This window comes from Equus caballus, chromosome 16 (assembly GCF_041296265.1).
Source record: "Equus caballus isolate H_3958 breed thoroughbred chromosome 16, TB-T2T, whole genome shotgun sequence".
In the NCBI taxonomy this organism is placed as follows: Eukaryota; Metazoa; Chordata; class Mammalia; order Perissodactyla; family Equidae; genus Equus; species Equus caballus.
This window is the reverse complement of record NC_091699.1, coordinates 88,178,437-88,201,948: the sequence shown is the minus strand read 5'-3', so window position 1 is coordinate 88,201,948 and position 23,512 is coordinate 88,178,437. Positions and strand designations below refer to the sequence as shown.

The following is a 23,512-nucleotide window of genomic DNA, read 5'->3' as shown; positions in this document are numbered from 1 at the left end:
AACATCGAACTAACTTTTTTTTTTTTAAAGATTTTATTTTTTTCCTTTTTCTCCCCAAAGCCCCCCAGTACACAGTTGTATATTCTTCGTTGCGGGTCCTGCTAGTTGTGGCATGTGGGACGCCGCCTCAGCGTGGCTCGATGAGCAGTGCCATGTCCACGCCCAGGACTCGAACCAACAAAACACTGGGCCGCCTGCAGCGGAGCGCACCAACTTCAACACTAGGCCACGGGGCCAGCCCCACGAACTAACTTTTAACTCTAAAAATTCGTGTTCACACGAGTACCTACTGATGGATCTGTGCACAAGAATTCAAAGTTTTGTTTTGTTTTGTTTTGTTTTTTCACTGAGGAAGATTCTCCCTGAGCTAACACCTCTTGCCAATCTTCCTCTTTTTTTAAATTTTGGTTGAGGAAGATTAGCCTGGAGCTAACATCTGCGGCAATCTTCTACTATTTTGTATGTGGACTGCCACCACAGCATGGCTGACGAGTGGTCTAGTCTGCACCCAGGGTTCAAACCCACAAACCCAGGCTGCTGAAGTGGAGCACATCAAACTCAACACTACGCCATGGGGCCGGCCCAGCAAAGACTTCTTGATTCAAAAAAGTTCAAAGAATTAAAAGATTATGGGGAATTCCTAAATGTTGATAGTACCTAAAAAACTGAATTCAGAAAAGGCAGTTCCATCACTAAAGTATTAATATCATAATCTACACTGGTATGTTTTCCCAGGGAAAAGCACATGGCAAATTCTAGGTTGATAGCTCTGCAGAACTATAGACATCAGGGAAAGGTCACGAACATTGTATTGTCACTAACTTGGGCTGATAAAAGAATTTCCACGCTCATTGCTTTCCAGATACTTTTCATTTATACCTTTTACACATCTGTGGCACTTATGAATCTAGAGATCCCTGTGGTACAGCTGGAGCGGTGGCGTGTTCAAGGAAGCACAGACCGCACCTGAGTTCCAGATACGGCTCGTGCCTCTACAGAACAGAGGGAGTGACCCAAAGATGGAGTCCAGGCCCCATTATCTCCTCTGCCATCCCCTCCCCCTCAATCTGATGCACAGCCCTGCATTGTTGCTCAGGTACGTTTCAAGGTAATCGGAGATTGTCCACATCTGAGATTAAGTGTATTGGAAAAGGCCCCTTAAAATTTACTTAAAACAGGCTTCAAATTTTCACAGCAGATGTTGAAAATTGATTCAAGATTTTATCTTCAAATATGAAACTAAAAATTAAATTTATTTTGCTTTTAACAAAATTTCATTTATATTTGCAACTGTGTGCCAATTCTCAATGAACAAAGAAGGAATCAAATATGAATTTTTTAGCATAATTTTCCTACAGAAATGCATTCTAGCAAAATACGGACCTCCCTCCCTTCACTTCTGACTTGCACAGCATCCTAATATAGAAGATGGCTTTTGGAAAAGTCTTACAGGGCTTCTTCATTTTTCTCACGGACTTCTCTTTAATATTTTGGCATTAAAAATGATTCTTTTAGGGGGCCGGCCCCGTGGCCGAGTGGTGAAGTTCGCGTGCTCCACTTCGGTGGCCCAGGGTTTCGCTGATTCGAATCCTGGGCATGGACATGGCACCGCTCTTCAGGCCACGCTGAGGCGGCGTCCCACATGCCACAACTAGAAGGACCCACAACTGAAAATATACAACTATGTACTGGGGGGGTCTTTGGGGAGAAAAAGGAAAAATAAAAAATCTTAAAAAAAAATTATTCTTTTGAAGGGATTTTTGGCCAGCAACCTTGTAAGGAAACTAAAGTTTCTTTCCCTCAGTTGTTCACTGTAGTAACTCATCCAGGTCTTCACTTATCAAAAAAACCCACCATTCTCTTGCTTCTTTTAGCATCACCTGCATCCATTTTATGAAATTCTAGATCTTTTAAAAGATCAGCACTGCACTGTGGATTGAATGTGCATCGCATTTAGACTGCATTTTCAGATGTTTGCAAGGTTGATAAACTGACCAGAGACTAACCAACAAAGATGTTGCCATATTGGGTCCAGCTTGATGCTCATATTATGCAGGAAGGAATGTGTGAGTGGGGTCTAATTTCTTAAGTGGTCAGTTCATTGGGGAATATTTTCATATTCCGGTGACTTTGATCTTCTGTGCAACCTGGTTAATGGCAAAGACTGGGGAATCTATGCTTTGGATAACAAGGATGACTTCACCTACCCCTCTACTTTTCTTTCGAGAATCCGCCCACAGGGCTTTTGTCCTCTTTACCTCTCCCCTCTCCTACTGCCTGGAGTTCTGAGGCTCTCTGCCCATTATACTACTTCTGCATCGCGAAAGCCCAGAAAGTGGTCTCAGAGAAATGTACCTTACGTACATCTTCAGAGTCTACTTAGGTCTGTCTCAATTTTAACACGTTAAGCTTCTCAGGACATTTAAGGTTTATAATTTTGGTCAGACTGTAGTTCCAAGTCAAATATGTGTTTCTAAGAGCAAATTATATGGGTTTCAGTAAACTTTTAATATCACATGGTAACATCAGTGTCTTTCTGTGTGGGTCAACAACAGGACCGTCCGTGTTTGAACCCTAACTCTTTAGTGAGAATGGGAACACAGTCATCAATCTATAAATTAAGAAAAGAAAATACGGTTGCATATTTATGTTCAAATAGCTTTTTACCCATTTAGGCCTGTTTAATACTTTGTTTTTTAATTTTAAATTTTGAAAACTTCGCTTAGTCCTAAGAATGAAGTATTTTCTGGCCACGATGGCTTCAAATCATTACCAGAAAGTGAATTGAGCAATATTTTCACTTTATAATTTAAAACTATGACTTTTTAAAGAAAGTATCCTCTGAAATACTTATGCTATTGGGTAGCATATTCTTGAAATATGTGCAAAATAAACAATCATTTATTTTCCTCTTTGCTGTTTTCAAGCAATATTTATTGGGTTGAGGGTGTAGGTTTCAGGATATAACGTTGTTTGCCAAATTCTGTAATCCTTTTTTTTAATGTCACAGGGTGTGGTGCCTTTAGAGAAATTTTTTTTAAGTTGTAGTTCTTGGTGTTTTTTCCTTCACTTTTTCAAAAATAGTAAGATAATACAAACCCCACAGGGAAATTCTGGTTCCTACCATTGGCTCCTGGGTTCCCTCACTACTAAAAGTCAGCTTCTCCCTTGGAGCTGGTTTTTACTTATTTCCTTGCCACAAGTGTTTATGTTCTTAACATTGTAAGCTCATCATCAGAAATGAAGTCTTCATATGTACTATCTTAATGCTTAATTTTTCTGCCTAGAAAGGTGAAAATAATTTAGAGGGAACAACACAAATGAGATATCTAAATTCAGCTCTATCCCTCTCGTGGTGGTGTGGTTGTTGAAGATCTTAACGAATCCATTCTGTTCTTGTTTTTGTTTTATTAATCCCTGGTTATCGGGAAGCAGTTAACAAAATAAGGGTTTAAAATTATTTTTCTGTAATTAAATAAAGGAAAGTCTTGATTCCACAAGGCTGGAATTGTTCTCAGCAAAACAAATTCTCTGTAAATCTTAGCTCACCAATACTACAGAAAGAAATTCTTGGAAAAGATCTTTTAAGAACAGAGAGAGGCCAGCAAAGAACCATTTTCAGAACATAAATCAGGGTGGCCCAGTGGCGCAGCGGTTCGCAAGTTCCACTTCAGCGGCCGGGGGTTCGCAGGTTCGGATCCCGGTGTGCACACGGCACTGCTTGGCAAGCCATGCTGTGGCAGGCATCCCACATATAAAGTAGAGGAAGATGGGCATGAATGTTAGCTCAGGGTCAGTCTTCCTCAGCAAAAAGAGGGGGATTGGCAGCAGATGTTAGCTCAGGGCTAATCTTCCTCAAAAAAACCCAAAAAACACAGGATGGTGAGATCTGATGACTCGGGTCTGTCTTCATTATTTGACAGCTAATGACAATTCACTCACAAATCGCTTAGCTGAAAACGCCTTTCTAAATCCCCACACAGAAACTGTCCCCTTATTCTCATATACCAGCGAAAACAGGAAAGAATCTATTGAGAGAAAGAGAGCGTGTGTGCGCATGTGTTTAAAGTAAGAGAATAAGAGAAGTTAAAATATGATAGAATCCCTCTTCAACTTTCCGTTTTCGTGCCTTGGGTCTGGATGTTTGAAGAAGACAGAAATAAAAGGAACCTCAGGTTTTCCAGCAAACAGCAAGCGCTAATACTTTCTATTTAAAAGCAACTAGGGAAAAACACTCCTCAAAGCAAACCAGGACCCTCCCACCCCCCCGCCGTGAATCGTCTGTGGATCACGGAGCCAGGTCCCGCTTGGGTACCACTCGGCAGGGGGTTCCGCTTTCATCCTCCTCCCAGCGCCCCTGCAGGCGGGATGAGAGCAGGGCTGTGGGTCCGCGGTGCCAGGGAGGAGCCGCCCGCCCGCCCAGGAGAGGAGGCGGCTCTGGCTTCGGAGCCGCCCCCTCCCGCCGCCGGAGAACAAACGGGATATTCAGCCGTGGCCTGCGGCTGCCAGAGCAACTCCTCCGGGGAAATTAAGCGTCGAGTCAGACGGCACCGTAATCGCCTTTATAAGCGCCCCGCCCGCCCGCCGCGCACACCCGGATACCTGGCTGCCCCGGCCGGGCGAGAGCGAGCGAGAGACAGGGCGAGCAGCCAGCCGGCCGTGCGCCGCCGGGCCGGGCTTCATGCCCGTGGGAGCCCGCGTGTGAGCCGGGCGCGTGCGGACGGGTGGGAGCCCCGGCGTGCGCGCCGGCTGCGGGCGAGCCCGCGTGTGCACCGGCCATGAGGGGCGCGGGCGCCTGGGCCCCGCTCTGCCTGCTGCTGGCCGCCGCCCAGCCCTCGCGGCAGCAGCCCCCGGAGAGGTAACGCGCCCCCCGCCCTGCCCCCTCTCCTTTTCTCCCTCCCTCTGCCCTGCAGCCTCGCCCGAGGCTTCACTCCACTCGCTTCGGGGCGCCCGGGACCCAGCGCACAACCCTGCGGCCGCCGCCCCCGCGTGGGCTGCCGCGGCGACCTCAGGAGCGCAGGACCCCGGCGCACGCCTGCCCGCGGGGCTCCCTCATGCGCCCCGCTCGGCCTGCGGGTGGGCCCGCAGCTGGCCCGGCCACCACGTGGCGGGGGCTTAATCTGACCTGCGTCTCCTCTCCCCGAGGGTTTCTGCGGGCGGAGGGAGCCCTAGGGCCCAGATGTGTGGCCTTTGGTTTACGTCTGTTTTCTTGCCCCGGGGAGGCTTTGCCCAGAGACCGAAGCCTGGGGAAACAACCGGCGCCCAGGCAGCCGCTCTCGGACAGTTAACTCTTCGCCAACCTGCGCGCTGAGGGACAGCCCCAGGTCCTGGGCTGGGGGACCCAACCTATGGGCAACTTTGGCATCTCCTCTTCCCCCTCCATCACCGTCAAGCTCCCTTTTCAATGAGAGGCTCTGCCAATGGCCCACGATTTTCAGAAAAGGGGAGAACTAGGCATTTCTCCAAATCGAGGAAATTAAAACTTTTGTATATTGATCAGTTGCTTGTCTGGCTTTAAAACCGTTCTCCTCACCCAGCCGAGGTCTCACCCTCTCTCTTTCTCCCCTCTGGTTACATTTTCCATTTACCATTTTCCTGTAAGATCTTACCACTACGTGGAGGGCTTGATTGCAGATGGACGGATGGATAAAGAGATACTGAGTTATGTTGATGGAGACAGATGGTAGCTGGACTGAATGTTTTATCAGGCTATAATTTAAATATTCTAAGAGCTAGCAAGTATTTCAAATCCCTTATATGGTGCAGGCATTTATTAATCAGTATTAACTTTATCCATATTAATAGGCTACACCTTTCTGAAGTTGAGGTTAGATTGTAAGTCCATGTTTCAAATTAAGTTTCTTTTCCTCCTTTGTTTTCCCAGACCTGTTTTCGCATGTGGTGGCATTCTTACTGGAGAGTCTGGATTTATTGGCAGCGAAGGTTTTCCTGGAGTGTACCCTCCAAATAGCAAATGTACTTGGAAAATCACAGTAAGCGTTTTTTAAGGGTATTCTCCTGGAAGTGGGTCTTGGAAACAGTGGGAGGCTGCTGCTGGTGTCTGGTGTCGGGTTTTGGGTTAGGGGCAAATGCCTGAAATAGTGAAATTCTGGATTTTCCTCAACTATTTGGGAGATTTTTATTAATAGAGCTAGTGGTGTCCTGCATTAGTGATTAGAAAGGGCACAAGATAATGCTTGAAGGAATAAATTCTGAAAGCAGATGTGTTTCTGAAGACCCAGCCTGACTCAGTTGAGTTTCATAGATTCAAAATTAAGGCTATTTTCAGTCAAAGGCCTGTTGTAGTGACTTTTAGAAGCTGTTTGTTGCCTGTGCCTTGCATAGATGCCTCCCAGGAAGAAATGAAAGATCAAAGGTGGTCCTCACCCCTGACCACTTTATACCCAACAGGGGTAAAAAGAGAAGGAAAAAAAATCCCACTTAATGTCCCTGACTTGTTACAACCACTACAGGCAATGTAAGATTAGAGAATAATAATAACTGGGGTGGGGGGGGAGCGGTAAATATCAAACAAAGACCAACAAAATGCCCATGCTGGTTGGTAATGGCATAGATTATGCTGAGTCAAGATAAGAAATCAGATTTAGAGACAGCCAGCTTAAAAAAAGGTCTGGATTTAGACTTTTTAGAGTCAGCTGGACTGAGTCATCTTTCCATTCAGCATAGGAGTGACTGTTATCTTCTTCATGTTTTCCTTGTTGGGAAATTGTTTGGTAATTGAACACACTGGCTCACTGAGAGCTTCCTTCAGTCAGATTACACCACGCACGGTTGGGATTTTTCAAAGTAGCTGCCTCTTACTGAACACTTGCTGTGTGCCAGGCACTGTGCCGAGTAGTTAACGAGCATCTCACTGAATCCTTGAGATCAGTCTGAGAAAGTAACTGAGAAAGTTATCCTCGTTTTAAGATGGGAAGGCAGAGGCCTGGAGCAGTTATGTAAATTGACTTGATCAAACATTTGCTAAGTCCAACTTTATGTAAAGTGAAACCTATTTCGCAATGAGGCATTCTCACCAAGAAGGTCATTTGACAGGCAGATATGAGGAGTCCCCCTACTTAATATAAAACTTGGCTCCTATATGCATTGATGCTGTCCTATAAAATATCAACTATCTGATGAACTGGTACCAATTTAATTATATTATTGCAAGACATGGGGCCAGGAGAGAATTAGTCATAGGAAATAGCTTTGAAATATTGGTATTTAGCATAAATGTGAAATAAGGCTCTGAAACAAACATATAACTTGGTTTTCATATTGTAGTTGTGTTTCAATTGTTATTAAATGGCTATAAGTTAAAATGATTCAAAGAAGTTAATGACTGAGAGGCATCATGTGCCTAACAAGCAGATATTCATGGGTGGCCATGTGTTTTGGGCAGTGTTGGTGTGACATCAGACTTTACTGTCCAGTGAAGGTTTTCCTTGGTAAAGAAGTGGCGTGCCTCCCAGCGGCCTGACTGCCTCATTCTTACGTGTCGGGGCAGGGCAAGGATAATGGATGCTGCATTGGGATGCACTGTAAGGGTAAGGCAGGGTTTAGGCCTGTGGGCTCAGCAGTCATCCTTCCCTGGATTCACATTCTCTTCCCATTACTCATAAAGTGTGTGGCCAGGATTTATCTTCTGTAAACCTCAGGATTGTTGTGAAGATAAAATGAAATAGTTCACGTAAAGCCCTTCAGCTCAGTGCCTGGGATATGATAAGTGTTCAATAAATGTTAGCCATCACTGTTGTCATTTTCATTATCCTCATTATTGCTGGTATGGAGTTGTCCTTCCTTCTGCCCTGTAGGCAATATGGCAGATCGCTGCCACCCCCTCACCACGTTAGCCAAGCTGGGCATGGCATTAGCTCAGAACAGCTGAGACTTTTATGGAACAGTCTACTTTGTCATCTGTATCTAGGAAGACCTTATTTCTGTGCTTGGGTTCTACTGTAATCTTCTTGGACAGGTTCTATGTGAGTTAGGTCTACGTCAGCTTCCAGTAACAGAGACCCAAAATAGCAGTGGCTCCAACAGAAGTTTGGTTCTCTCTCACAAAGTAAATCTGGAGGTAAGCAATTCAGGATTGATGTGGCAGCTTCACAATCATTGGGCACCCGGTATCTTTCTCTTTCCCTGCTCCGCCACCCTGAGCCTGCCACCTCATTGTCCAAGATGACTGTTCAAGTTCCAGCCATCATGTTCATGTTCCAGCAAACAAAAAGGAAGAGAAGAAGGGCTTCTATCCTCTCCTTAAGGACATCGTGCAGAATTACATGCAACTTGCTGCTTACATTTCATTGACTGGTTCTTAGTCACGTGGCCACTTATAGCTATAAGGAAGCTAAGAAGTGAAGGTTTCCTTTCAGGCTTCCAGAGGCTCCACTAATGCTAAAATTTAAGTTTTCTATCACTGTACAAAGAAGGGAAAACTAGCAGGCGACAAGGAGTCTCTGTGACATATTTATTTGTGGTTTGCCAAGGCTGCCTGAACTAATGTTCGTAAAGTTGAGTAACAAATGTCAGCCTTTTTTGAAAAAATATATCTGTAGAAAGCATAGGTAGTACAGAAGAAAGGGCTGCACAATTTGCTTTTCTAGTTAAAAGCTTTATATTTTTCAAGCTTAGCCAGTTGAGTTTGTTCTGTCGCAAGGGGCTGCCTCTCTATTTGCCTATGAGTAGCTATGAAGAACTTCCAGAGGAGCCCAGCACATTCTCCTGGTTATAAATACAGCCTCAGCAGAACGTTCACAAAGGCCTTGGGTGTTCTCAAAGTCTGTTTGACCACATCTTTATTTCTTTGTATTTCACAGGAATACAAGTAATTCATTTGTATAAATCTTCCCAGTTTTTCTTCCTGGTGCTCTGATTTATCCAGGTAGCAGAAGGGAGCTCCCCAGCTCCTGTAGATCCTGGGGGAGAGAAAAGGAGGAGAGCTGTGGTAGAGCTCAAGCTAGGAATCCTGAGTGTCATTCATTCAACAAACGTGTTGAGTGCTGGGTGCTGTTGGAGTTACGACAGCGAACACGACAGCCACCTCCTTGCCCTCATGCAGCTAGCATTCTACTTTGGGGAGACAGGCAATTAATGTTTAAACAAACAAGTAGGCAAGAAAATATCAAGTAATGATAAACGCATTGTAAAAAGAAAATAGTACTTCACACACATTAAGATGGATGTTATGAAAATAGCTATGTTGGCGAAAATGTGGAAAAATTGGAACCCTTGTGCATCGCAGGTGGGAATGTAAAATGGTGTAGCTGCTGTGGAAAACAGTATGGTGATTTCTCAAGAAATTAAACATAGAATTACCTTAAAAAGCAAGGAAATTATGACCCATAATACAACATCGATGAACCTTGAGGACATTATGCTAAGTGAAATAAGCCAGTCACAAAAGGACAAATCTTGCATGATTCCACTTATATGAAACACCTAGAGTAGTCACATTCTTACAGACAGAAAGTAGAAAGTAGAATGGTGGGTGCCGGGGGCGGGGGAATGGGAGTTAGTATTGAATGGATACAAAGTTTCAGTTGGGGAAGAGGAAGAAGTTCTGGAGATGGATAGTGGTGATGGTCACACAGCAATATGAATGTACTTGCCACTGAACTGTACGCTTAAAAGTGGTTAAAATGGTAAACTTTGTTATGTATACTTTATCACAATAAAAAAATTTTAAAAATAAAATGAAACAAAGCAGGGGAGTATTGTGTAATTCTACTTGCATGCAATGTTCAGAAAAGACAAATCTGTAGAGATGGAAAGTGGATTAGTGGTTGCCTGGGACAAGGGATAGGTAAGGGGAGTAACAGTGAATGGTCACGAGGAATCTTACTGAGAGGATGGAAATGTTTTAAACGTGACTTATAGTGATGGTTGCACAACTTGGTATACTTAGTAAAAATCATTGAATAGAAATGAGTGAATTTTATAATATGTAAAATATACCTCAAGAAAGTTGTAAAACCCCCCCCCCACACACACACACACGCACCCCATAGCGGTGGGATAGAGAGTGGCTACGAAGCTAGGTTAGATGGGGTGGTCAGGAAAGGCCACTCTGAGGAGGTGACATTTAAGCTGAGGCCTAAGTGCTAAGGCTAAGCCCTGTACAAGTCTGGGGAGGAGGATTTTAGGCAGAGGGACCAGCAAGTGCAAAGGTCCTGAGATGCAAAGAAGCTTGATTGGTCTGAAGAACAGCCAGGAGGTCAGTGTGGCTGGAACAGAATGAGCAAGGAGGACGATGGTAAGAGAAGTAAACAAGGTGAGTTGGGCCCTGTAGGCCATGGTGAGGAGTTTGAATTTTCTTTTGATTAGGAAGCCACTAGAGAATCTTAAGCAGAGGAATGAGAGCATCTGGTTTTGAAAGATCGTTCTGGCTTCTATGCAGAGGATGACTTGTAGGGAGTTAGGAATGGAATCACAGGGAGACCACGTAGGAAGCTCCTGTGGTATCCAGAAGAGACAAGATGATGGAGTGGACAAGGGTGGTAACAAAGGAGACGAACGTGCCTGGAATCTTCTGCCTAAAGCATGTCTCAGCAGTTCTGAATGCAGTAGTGGGTAGTGCGCCCGCCCAGAGGCCAGATGCACCAGGCTGGCCGCGCCAGGCTGGACCCTTGGTTGGCAGCTGCTCTGGACTGGGCTGTGCTCTGGTCTCATCCAGGGTAGGCTCTGAAAGACTTTCCCAAAGCCGGTGGATCTAGTCCATTTTTCTGCTCCTGCACTCAGTAAACCAAGAATAGAGTTCCCACTGAGTGAGTCAAAATGACTTTTACTAAAATATCACAGAGAAGAGACCCCTCAGGATGGGAGAGTCTCAGAGTAGCCCTCAAACTCGAGCTCCTGTAGCTGGAGAGAAGGATCCTACTTGAGTGTACCTGCCTCTCTTTCCTTCCTTCCGCGCTGGAGGTGTGTCCCAGCACCAAATCGTTTTCATAAACTATCGGTGGGCGAATGTGGAAGGTCTGATTTTAGCATCTGCATGCTTCGAGAAACGTGAATGCCAGTCGTCACCACCAAACTTTCTAGCCAATTGTATTGGACTTGCTGGTGTGGAAGTATACAACGCACACTGGAAATTTAGCTTTGTCCTTAAATTATAGCACTTTACAATTTTCATAGCAATTTCTTAGACAGCTATACTATCCAATATGCTATCAATATTGGTTATGTAAATTTAAATTAATAAAAGTTAAATTAAAAATTCAGTTCCTCAGTCACACTAGCCACATTTCAAGCGCTCTGTAGCCACATGTGGACAGTGGCTTCCATACTGGACAGTGTGTAATATGAATATGTCCATGGCCACAAAAAGTTCCTTTGGACGGTGCTGTTCTGGAGAATCTTTGAGGTTAATTTGGTCATGTAAAGACACGTCGGGGAGGAAGGCGCTGCCTGCTGCTGAGTTGCACTTCTGCTCTGCAGATGCGGAAGCTGACGCTTGTTCTGCGTGGTCTGGAAGCTGTGACAGGAACTCAGCCTCTTGAGTCAGCTTTATCCTTCTGGCCACCAACTCTTGGTGACCTCAGCTAGTCTTAGGTTTACTGATTACTAATTAACTTTTTACTAAATTACTAATTAACTTTGCTGAGTATGTTCTCAAAAATGTAAGGCTAGAGATGAAATCAGAGAATTTGAGGGTTAAGAAATTGTCAAATATTTTATAATCCATGATGGGGCTGAGCATTTCTTAGTTTCCTGTAAGAGCTGATTTTCAGGACTGCAACCTAAGGGGCATCTGCATTAAAAAACCTAGTCTTCCTATGGGGGAGGGGCAGGAGTTAAGTGTGATTTGACAGCCAGGGGACATATAAGCCTTTTGAAAATAGTGGCTGGTCTTCTAAGCAAGGTTGGAAGGACAACAGGATTGGGTGGAGGCAAAATTGCTTTAAGGATGAGAATCAGTGACTCCACCTGTACTGAGCCCTGCAACAAGAAATGAACCTCCAAGTATTGACATAGCACCGCTTGGACCTGTTTATCACAGTGGTCCTCCTCCTGGGTCCATGTGTCCAAAGGGCAAGACTGTGTGAAGAGACAGCAAGAGATCTCTGAGATCCTTAAAGGAAGTCGGGGAGAGTGGACCATTGTCAGCTAGCACACAGCCAGTGTGATGTGGTTCTGAAGCCGGGTACCTGAGGGTTACTGTAGATATTCAATAAGCAGATTGCCCTTTTCTTGTTTAATTTGATGGGTGACTCAGGGGTCTCCAAGATTTGTGAGCTTGTTTTGCAGAAGAAAGAGAATGCCTTTGGGAGGTTGCAATCACCGTCACTGCAAGGCCGGCCCCCAGCAGCCGTTGCAGATTGCCCAGGGGCTTATCAGGAGTGACCCCTTTATTTCTCCAAGGCTTTTCCTGCCAAGCCCCTTAGCTCTATAAAACCCCTGCTTTCTGCTCTTGTGAGGGCGGATTTTAGCGAACCCACCTTCTCGTTTTGGCCAATTCAAATAAATCTCTCCATCTCCAAGCACCGATGTCTCAGTGTTTGGCTTACTACACGTTGGGCACAGGAACTTGAGATGAAGAGGGTCGGTGACACTTCACCGCTACATAGGCAAGATGCATTTTTTATGAAGAGCCCACCAGACACGGAGCGAAGTGCTGGAGACACACAGATGAATTCAGAGGAGATGTGAGCGTGGACAGCTGCCTGTGATGTGTTCCCCAGGCTCTGAGTGGGAGCGAGAGAAGGCCCAGCAGGCACCTTGACACAGAGACCACCTTCCATTCATGGCTTCATTGCAAACTTGGCAAATCACCAATACTTCCATGATCTTTTCATCTGTAATTTGTTCATTTTATAATTCCATAGTAGAACTAGAGATTCATATTGACGATTTGACCCAATTTTTTGAAAAAGAGAAATAGGCATTAGTAGTAAAATAATACCTTGTGAAAGCACTTGGTTCAGAGTTTGACTTGGGCTACATATTATGGCCAGCTAAGCAGGACCAGCTGAAGCTTTATTCATAGCAACCATGCAAATTAGAGGAAACTTGAAGCCTGGTATGTAGGAATTGTTGTTTTTCAGTTGATTCCTGAAGTTAAACTAAATATCGCATCTGAATGTGTTAGGCAGTTGCTGTTATTATCTGACAAAAACAGCAATTGGTGTGCAGGGATCGGAGAAAATGATTGTGTTCTTAGATTGAAAGCCGAGCGTAATTTACAAAACAGTTGTTAAAATGAGATAATCCATTTATGTGTTCCCATTTTTATGAATCACTATTGAGATTACAAGGTATTTATCTGTTATTTATATGTCTTCTTTATTCCCCTCCCCCCGCCCCAGGTTTAAAGGTATTGAAGTTAGAGAGCCGGCTGTTGAAGGTTTCGGTTATTATTTTCAGCACAGGTTGGGCTTGGGGAGAATCAGCAAACATGTGAGCAGTTTAAAATTTAGCATTGGAAGTCCCCTTAACCTTGAAGTAAATACTGTAGGAGGGTCAGAAAGTCGCAGACCTTTGCCAGAACGGGGAGGAGAATTATAGGGATGATTAGAATCAATCCCATTTAAGCTGACAGTATGAGGCAAAATTTTCCTTATTTAGCTAATTCATGCAGAAGAAAAAAAGCATAAATTAGCGTATGTAGAAGATCTTCAGATTCCCCAGGTAATGCATGGATTATCGTTTTGATAACTATTTTTTCTATTTAGCTGGGATTAACTATACTAGTTATTATGTGGATTGTGGATCTAAAATAGTAATGTACGGTTTTCAGCATACCTTAAATATATTGTATCGTTTTCTTTCTTTTGCATCCAATCCTGTGATGTCAGTGGGATATGTATTAGTATGTCCATTTCATAAGGACTGTATCTCGCCTAATATTGGTCGTCATGCTTTCGTATGGTATGAAAAGACTAACACAAAATGTTCTGATTTGGTAGTCCAAATGCACTATTATGCACTTATTTAGCAAATAAATAAACATTCACTCAACACTTATTGAGCACCTACCACGTACTAGGCATTGGGTTGGGCCCTGGGGTAAAAAGACAAGGCATAGTTTCTGTGCTCAGGGAGTTTGTAATCTGGTAGGGAGTAGTCAGAGACGAGAATCAGTAGCAGTTACATGTGTAAATAGATATGATGCTCATTGCAAGTAGTCCTAAGTATTGATAATTTGAAATGAGGCTTATTTACATTTTTAAAAATTACTGAACCTCTTAGATTATTTAAGATGAAAATAATTATTGCCTCATGCAAAGAGTAGAAGATGTTATGACCCAGTTTACATCTGCGCTGCTCCAAGACTTGAGGAATTGTTACTATGTCCTTTGTTTGATATCACAGGGCTGTTTTACACCACAGGCCTTGATATTTCCAAATATGCCTAATAAGCAATTAGGTAAAGGCGTTCCTGTAACATTGCTTTGGGGGGGATTTTGTTGCTAATGTATGTTAGTCATCATGCTGAATTCATCCTCCCAAAGCCTGCTTAAATTTCAGTGGCACTGGCGCTTAGTTTAAAGAAATGGCAGATTAAACATGTGATTGGGTTTGTCTTCCAAGAATCACCTTCATATGGCTTCATGAGAAGGAAGTCAACAGCATGGGGTTTGGGGTGAAAATTGAAACATATAGTGATGTTCTAGTAAGATCAGTGCTAGGTATATGATTTGAGAAAACAAATGCTGCTGTTGTGAATTTAGACAGGAACTCAATATTTTAAGTCACTTAATTATACCTAAGGGTATAGCAAGGGATTCGAAAATTACTATTATTTGCTTGGCATAACCACAGCAGGACAGATAGGGGAATGGAATTTTGGCCTTAAACACATGCTTCCTGGCTTTGAACTACATGTAGGATTTCGAATTATATAGAGACGTAAATTCCAATCGTAACTATGGGTTTTCTTTTTTAAAGTCCATATACATTTGTTGGACTAGCCTCGATTATTTCAGCTGCCTGAATAGTCATTTAACCGAATACTTGACTTAATATGATTTGCATCTGATTCCTGAGTAAAGCTGAGTATAGTTCGCAGAGAGTGTCTGCGTACCCAGGCCTGAGGACCGTGTGCGTGGGATAAGAGCTGTGTGACTGGTTTTGTTTGTTTTCTTTTGTTTTTTAGTTAAGAGAGTATAATTCTGAGACTTTGTGATTTTTATAACACTTAAACTGTCCCAGTTAGGTTTCAGTTGATAAGAGAATGGAAGAATAAAAACATTTCCGTGCTGCCTTAAATCCTCCTGGGAAGCAGGGAGAATAAATATCCTAAATAAATAAGCAAGTAGGAGACATTTTTCCCACTGGGGCCTCCGTCCAATTTTTCTAAATTTGTTTACTTTTCTGCTTACTTTTAAGGGTCTGTGTTGCTTGATTTTGTTTTATTTTTCTTTGCTCTTTCACATGGAAATCAAATATGTTTTTATTGATTGAAAACCTGATGTTCTATGAATGTGCTTATTTGTACTGCTTGTATTTTTAGCGTGGTGTTCAGGCAGATGCCTTAGAAAGGGCTTCAGGAGAAGAGAAGAAAGTGAGAAACCATGGAAATGAAGTCTTCATTGAGTATTTTTTCTGAAAGAGATTCTCTTTAATAACATATTAATGAGCAAAAATGTCATTCTTTCCTAAGATATTGCTCTAATAATGGAGCACAAAGATAACACATTTAAAACCGCTCCACTACAAAGCAATGTGGATTGAGAAGGCATTTAACAGAGGTAAAACACTCAGAAAGGATTTTTAAGAATGTATTATTAAAAAGACTGATGGAATTACTTTCACATTCCTTGTGCACCTCCAGAGTTCAATTTATGATGTGAAATTATGGGCAAATTTGAATTGTTCCATAAATTTGCAGATTCCTTAAAATCAGATACTGACAGTAAAAAAGAGAGTGGTCTCATTTGCTGCTTGCTTTATGCTGGTGACCAGAGAAGCATTTAGAGGCTCCTAATTTTAAGGGTTTCTCTCTTTTTTTCCACGCTGTTCTGCTTGGAGTTAGGAGTGTTCCTGTGGATACTTGCTGCCCCATGTTCCGTGCACAGAGAAGTTTTACATGTTTGCATTATTGTTCCTGGATCCCACAAAAAATGTCATGACTACCTTCGACTTACACAGTTGCACATCATAATTTAGCAGCTTTATCAACAGTGGCTATAGCCGCTGATTACTCTGAATTTCTTACTCTAGGAACTTGGGAGAAGAGAAGTGTTTTTTTCAGATGTATTATTTGTTAGATCATGAGAGTCAATGTGGCAAGTCTCTAGAAAACCAATACAAACATCTAAAAATAGATGGAACACCCACAGAAAAGGGGGAGTTGGAACTGAAGCTGCACAAGCCCTGCCACTAAATATCACCTCTTTCACCACCTCACCCCCAAGACACTCCTGAGCGCTCCATATAATAAAATAGTGTTTCCCAAATGTGGAGGGAGGGAGAGACCATTTAGTCAGAAACGGGCTGTTCCATGCACCCGGCTGACAAGAAGAAGGGCACAAGGAAGCCAGTAGAGATTTTATTGCTGTTGACTGCTCCTAGAAATGTCTGATTGCTAGGCACAGACTTTCTAAAAGCCCTGGGCTACGACTGACCTTCTCCAAAGAAATCATAATTCATTAATTCATTAAAACTATTTTTAAAGTGCCTACAGAGATTGGGTGCTGGGTTGTGCACCGAGACTGCAATAATTGGAAAACCACATCCCTGGACGGGGCTGGGGGAGGTAAGGAGACTCTCAGTAGTGAGGGAGATGTCAAGGAAATGAATAACAGTGGCACAAGGTGACAAAGTTCAAGGTGGAGGGTTGGACATGTGGCATTACTCACGACTAGAAGAATGGGCATTGGAGAGTCAGACTGACATACTGTTCAACCATTTCTTTGGTATGTGATACAGTTTCCAGAACTTTCCAAAGTTGGTGTCATGGTCAGACCTGCCTTGTAAAGGTGATGTGAGGATTGAAAGGAGGTAGTAGATGAAAGGCCTTTGGCACAGTGCTTGGTACAAGCAAGCACTCAATAAATGGTGGTGGTGGTGGTGGTGATTATTTTTTTTTACCTCTCTTCCAGGGCTGTAATAAGGCTTAAAAGTGTGGTGTTTGTATAGAACTTGTCTACAAGCCAATGCATTTCGAGCTGAATGGTAATCCCTTTGGGGCATGGCTAGCTCCCATTGGAAATACCCATTCCTACTCACTATGTCCTTTCTTCATGTAAAATAGGATCTTTCATAAGACTTTGTCCACAGAAGCTTTTCCACACCTTCCCTGCCTGTCCTCACGCCGTGTCCCCTCAACCACCCACCTCCCACCCCAGCACCAGCCGAGAGTGCCCCTTAACTTTTGAAAGCCGGGTGTTTAGAAGAAGAGAAAGGACTGTCAGTTAAAAATTGCAAATAACTTTCTGTCTTTAGAGATGGAGACCTTAATTCACCTTTGGAACCCAAATCACCAGAACAGTCCCCTAGTTATACAAATTAAGTGATGAATTTATTCATTTATTCCATCAGACAGCTCATGATATAATGGTTAAGAGTGTGGTTTCTGGAGCCAGACTGCCTGAGTTCAAATACCACCTCCGCTATTGTGGTGGTGAGTCTCCAAAGATGAGCCACCAGTAACCACGCCTCCTGGTATGCATGCCTTTTTCTAGTACCCTCAAACACTGAGTCTGGGCTGGCCCTATGAAACAAATAGAATGGGGCAGAAGCCACACTACGTGACTTCTGGGGCTAGGGCATAAGAATCTTAAAGCTTTTGCCTTAGTCTCTGAAAACGTGCACTTTTGGGGAAGCTAACTGCCATATAAGGACCACCATGCTGTGAGGAAGCCCAAGCTAGCCATGGAGAGAGGCTTCATGGAGAGAGAGAGAGAGAGAGAGAGAGGTACAGAGCCCCTCACAGCGCCTAGTCTTTCCAGTCTTCCCAGCTGAGGGGCCAGACATGTGAGTGCAGAAGTCGTCTTGGAGGACTAGCCCGATTAAGCCTTCAGATGACTTATCGAGCTGAGAGCTGAGAGTAACTGCACGAGAGAATTGAAGCAAGAACCACCCAGCTGAGACCAGTGAACTCAGAACCATAAGAAATAAGAGTACATTATTATTTTAAGACACTAAATTTTGGGATGGTTTGTTATGCAGCAGTAAGTTACCAAAACAGTTACTTACTAGCTGTTTGACCTTGAGTTTGTAAGTTAAACTCTCTGTGTCCCAGTGTCCTCATCTATAAAACATGGCTAATAATACTCCCTGCCTCGTAGGATCACTTTGGGGATTAAATGAGTTATTGCACGTACGATATTAAGAACAGTGCCCAGCACACGGTAAATACCCCCCAAAATAATAAGTATCATCCATTCATGAAATATTTATTGGATACTTCTTCTGTGTCAGGCCCTGTTTTACATTCTAGGGCTACAATAATGAAGGTCCTTGCACTGATGGTGTTTACATTCCAGAGGGGAAGAGAGACAGTAAAATGGACCACAAAGCGTAGGGTGGGAAAAAGTGCCATGAAGACAGTAAAACAAAGTGACGTCATAGAGATTGACATCGATGATGTGGCTTCTGAGCCGAAACCTGGATGGTGCCAGGCATCTAGCCACTGGTGGTTCTCGGAGAAATCGTGAGGTCACCACCGCTCTGAATGCAGATGGTGTAGTATCAGCAACCTCTCTGAGATTTCCTGTCCCTTGTAAGTAGAGTACAGAATGTCTCCTGGATGCTCGTGAATGGCAAGGCCTTGCTCATGGGTTAAGATTAGCTCCTGTGGAGAGGGCAGTGGATTTGGTTTGCTTCTGTGCTTATTTATGCTGGGTTTGTCGGTTTTTGACTTCTGAGAGGTGCTTTGGCATGTGGAGAGGGGAGGAGCTAAAGGTCTGTTTTTGTGAGTAGTGTTGCCTTGGGTCCCAGGTGCCACAGTGTGACGCAGAGTTGGGAGGAGGCTGTTTTCCTCATCCCCACTCATGACTCTTCTGCGACCTGGGGAGGATGTGGAAACAGAGGAGCGTCAGGAAGTAGCACCCTTGAGACAGACAGAGGCTTCCTCTTCTTGGGCGTTTCAGGGGACTTGGAGGGTGTGTCTTTCAGCAGGAACATTTTGTTTATCCATTCATCTGTTAATGGACACAGGTTTTTTCCACTTTGTGGCTGTTTTGAATAGTGCTGCTGTGAACGCTGGTGTGCATGTCTCTGTTGGAGCACCTGCTTTCAGTTCCTTTGGGCACAGACCGAGGAGTGGAATTGCAGGATCATATGGTGATTCTATGTGTAGCTTTTTGAGGAGCCACCAAACTGTTTTCCAGTTCTAAGAGAGAAATGACGTAGTGAACACCATCACCAGGGAGCCAGACTGCTTTGTCAGCCTGTGTAGACGTCCCTTGGAGATGTTCCAGAACAACTGGGATTTCAGGGGGGACTCTGGCACAGTCATCAAGCTGATAGGAACTTGCACCATTGGTCTTTAGTGATTACAACTAAGTGTGTACTGTTTGGGGATACATATATATGTGATAAAAAAAATTTTAAGCAAAGGAATCATCAGGAGCCAGCTAGCTACTCCAAGAGATGCCCAATATACTTCTCTTTATTATTATAATTGTGTTATAATTTTAAGTAACTTGTTTCATTACTCTCCATAAATCTTGGAGATATGTATATTTATCCCTATAAATCTTAGCAATGCATATATTGTTACATTACCCTCTATAAATATTAGCTATCTATATCTGAAAATAATGAAACTGTATTTCTTAAAATAGAAATAAAGCATAGAATTATTAAGTCAGAAAGGTTACCAGACAGCCTTCCTGACTCTCTCTCTCTCCCCTAGTGCAGACAGGGCATCCACTTCCTCTGTGTTCCCATAGCATCTGGGGAGTATCTTTATTGCAGCACTGACCACTGATCATCTGTTTACTAATCTGTCTCCTCTGCTAAACTGTCAAGGCCCTTGTTTTAGTTGTCTGTACTTCGAGTAGCTAACATAGTGCTTCACACATGCAGTAGTAGTTGAGTGAGAGAATGGATGCATGAAGAGTACAGAATGTCTCCTGAATGAAAGAATGAATGAATGAATAGGTTGATTACTCCACGTGCTTTTAGGCGGAACAGCACAGAAGCGATCCATCTCTGCAGAAAAGTATCTATTTATTACCAAAGATCTCTGGGAAAAGAGACTTATTCCATAAATTTTCATAGTCTGTGGAATGCTGCAGGTGAAAGAGATGTTCTCTTCCTGTGTCCTCCCCTGCCGCGTCTCTAGTTGTGTTCCATATGTGTGCTCTTTACACCACCCCCTGAGTTTGTGCATTATCAGTCACCATATGGTTGTCCTGGGGGACCACCAAACAGTCAGCAAAACAGCCTCAGTGACATGAACAAAACAACACGCTGTTTGGATTTAAGGCCACTTTCTGAATATTTACTTTCCAATATAGGTGAATGTTCTAGATGTATCATGGAGTGAAGCTCTTCTTAGATACTTTCTATGTTGACATTCCACTACTCAATTGAAGTATAAATGGACGTTACACTTCTGGAATATGCAAGAGTACAGTGCTGCAATTTGAAAGCTGTTAATTTTATGTATAAAACCATTTTGGGTTGGAATTTATGAATAGTTAAATAGGGAAATAGACAAACAGTTAATATGAATTGAGAGTATATTATATCTAGTTAACTTTAGGAAAAACATTATTTTCTTTTAAAGTCAACAAATACTTGTAAAAATGTAAGTGATATAACAAACATCCATTTATGATGAAAACTCTCAATAAAATAGGTATAGAAGGAAAGCACCTCACATAATAAAGGCCACATATGACAGACCCACAGCCAATATCATACTTAATGGGGAAAAACTGAAAGCCATCCCTCTGAGAACAGGAACAAGACAAGGGTGCCCACTCTTGCCACTCCTATTCGACATGGTACTGGAGGTTTTGGCCAGAGCAATTAGACAAGAAAAAGAAATAAAGGTATCCAAATCGGAAAGGAAGAAGTAAAACTCTCGCTGTTTGTGGATGGCATGATTCTATATATAGAAAACCCTAAAGACTCCACCATAAAACTATTAGAAATAATCAATCAACAACTACAGCAAAGTTGCGGGGTACAAAACCAACTTACAAAAAATCAGTTGCATTTCTATATTCTAATAATGAACTAGGAGAAAGAGAAGTCAAGAATACAATCCCATTTACAATCACAACAAAAAGAATAAAATATCTAGAAATAAACTTAACCAAGACCTATATGCTGAAAACTATAAGACACTATTGAAAGAAATTGAAGAAGACATAAAGAAATGGAAAGATATTCCATGCTCATGAATTGGAAGAATAAACGTAGTTAAAATGTCCATATTACCTAAAGCAATCTATAGATTGCATGCAATCCCAGTTGGAATCCCAGTGATGTTCTTCACAGAAATAGAGAACAAAAAATCCTAAAATTTATATGGAACAAAAGACCTCGAATAGCTAAAGCAATCCTGAGGAAAAAGAACAAAACTGGAGGCATCACAAACCCTGACTTCAAAATATACTATAAAACTATAATAAATGGTGTTGGGAAAACTGGACAGCCACATGCAAAAGAATGAAAGTAGACCATCAGCTTTTGCCATACACAAAAAGTAACTCAAAACGGATTAAAGACTTGAAGGTAAGACTCCTAGAAGAAAATATAGGCAGTACACTCTTTGACATTGGTCTTAGAAGCATCCTTTCGAATGCCATGTCTACTCAGGCAAGGGAAACAAAATAAAAAATAAACAAATGGGACTTCATCAGACTAAGGAGCTTCTGCAAGGCAAAGGAAACCAGGAACAAAACAAAAAGACAATCCACCAACTGGCAGAAAATATTTGCAAATCATGTATCTGACAAGAGATTAATCTCCAAAATATATAAAGAACTCATACAACTCAACACCGAAAAAATGAACAACTCGATCAAAAAATGGGCAGAGGATATGAACAGACGTTTTTCCAAAGAAGATATACAGATGGCCAACAGGCACATGCAAAGGTATTCAGCATCACTAGTCATCAGGGAAATGCAAATCAAAACTACAATAAGATATCACCTCACGCCCATCAGATGGCTATAATTAACAAGATGAGAAATAATAAGTGTTGGAGAGGATGTGGAAAGAAGGGAACCCTCATACACTACTGATGTGAATACAAACTGGTGCAGCCACTATGGAAAACAATATGGAGATTTCTCAAAAAATTAAAAATAGAACTAGCTTACAATCCAGCTATCCCACTATTGGGTATTTATCCAAAGAACCTGAAATCAACAGTACAAAGAGATTCATGCACCCCTGTGTTCATTGCAGCATTATATACAATAGCCAAGACATGGAAGCAATCCAAGTGCCCATTGACTGATGAATGGATAAAGAAGATGTGGTGTGTATATACAATGGAATACTACTCAGTCATAAAAAAGACAAAATTGTCCCATTTGCAACAACATGGATTGACCTTGAGGGTTTTATGTTAAGTGAAATAAGCCAGACAGGGAAAGACAAACACCAGGTGATTTCACTCATATGTGGAAGATAAACAAACACTTGGATAACGAGAACAGATTAGTGGTTACCAGAGGGGAAGCGGGTAGGGGGGGTGGGCAAAAGGGGTAAAGGGGCACATATATGGTGGCGGATAACAACTAGACTATTGGTGGTGAGCACAATGCTGTCTATACAGAAACTGATATATAATAATGTACACCTGAAGTTTACACAGTGTTATAAACCAATATGACCTCAATAAAATAATAATTAAAAAAATGTAAGTGATATAAGGCTGAATGATAGACGTTAGATTATATCATAATTCTAACATTCTTAGAATTGTTTGGTGAACTAGCATTTATAACGTTAAACAAAATCACCTTAAATATTATATTTAAGTTTAGGTATTTCATTCTATTTAGGGCATAAATCTTTTGGGGAAAAAAGTCATTTTGGGGGGAATTCTTCACACTTTGTGAGGAAGAATTAACAGTAAAATTGTCATCCTGATGATGATGATATTTGCTTCTGCCTAAATAGTGATGTTCACACTTAGCCAAAATATGTATTCAGTGATCCTGGAGTACATCGCGAGGGAAACAGGCCTGGCAGCATGTGGCAGAGCCATGCAACAAGAGACAAGGTTTTTCTTTCCACTTAGTGTTATTTTGTGAGCTGTGATGAAGACAGAACATGGATGCAAGAAGGAAAGATGCTAACATGGGAATCGATGAAATTATTTTATTTTATTTATCCAAAACATGTTTACTGAGCACCTACCATGTTCCAGGTACCATTTAGGCCCTTGGGATGCACCAGTGAACCAAGCAGACAGAGACTCTTGTCCTCGAGGAGCTTTACAGGCCTGGCATGTACTGGGAGCAGTGACAAGGCCTGTGGAGTGAACGAAGGAGAAAGTAGCAGAAGCTGGGATCAGAGAGGGAAGAGTGGGGCAGATGCTATAAGACCTTTATCAGTCAGGGCCCCAATAGAAACAGCACACTCAAAATGG

The 23,512-nt window shown here is 42.5% G+C and overlaps 1 protein-coding gene across 1 annotated transcript in view; it reads left to right on the top strand.

The window, feature by feature from the left end:
- The first annotated feature begins 4,272 nt into the window (after positions 1-4,272).
- The window catches only part of PCOLCE2 (procollagen C-endopeptidase enhancer 2), a 66,602-nt gene continuing 47,362 nt past the window's right edge, over positions 4,273-23,512 (top strand). The window contains exons 1-2 of the mRNA XM_023621057.2: positions 4,273-4,858; positions 5,885-5,993. Coding sequence (XP_023476825.1) covers positions 4,779-4,858; positions 5,885-5,993 — 189 coding nt within the window. The 5' untranslated portion in view covers positions 4,273-4,778. The remainder of the gene's footprint in view (positions 4,859-5,884; positions 5,994-23,512) is intronic.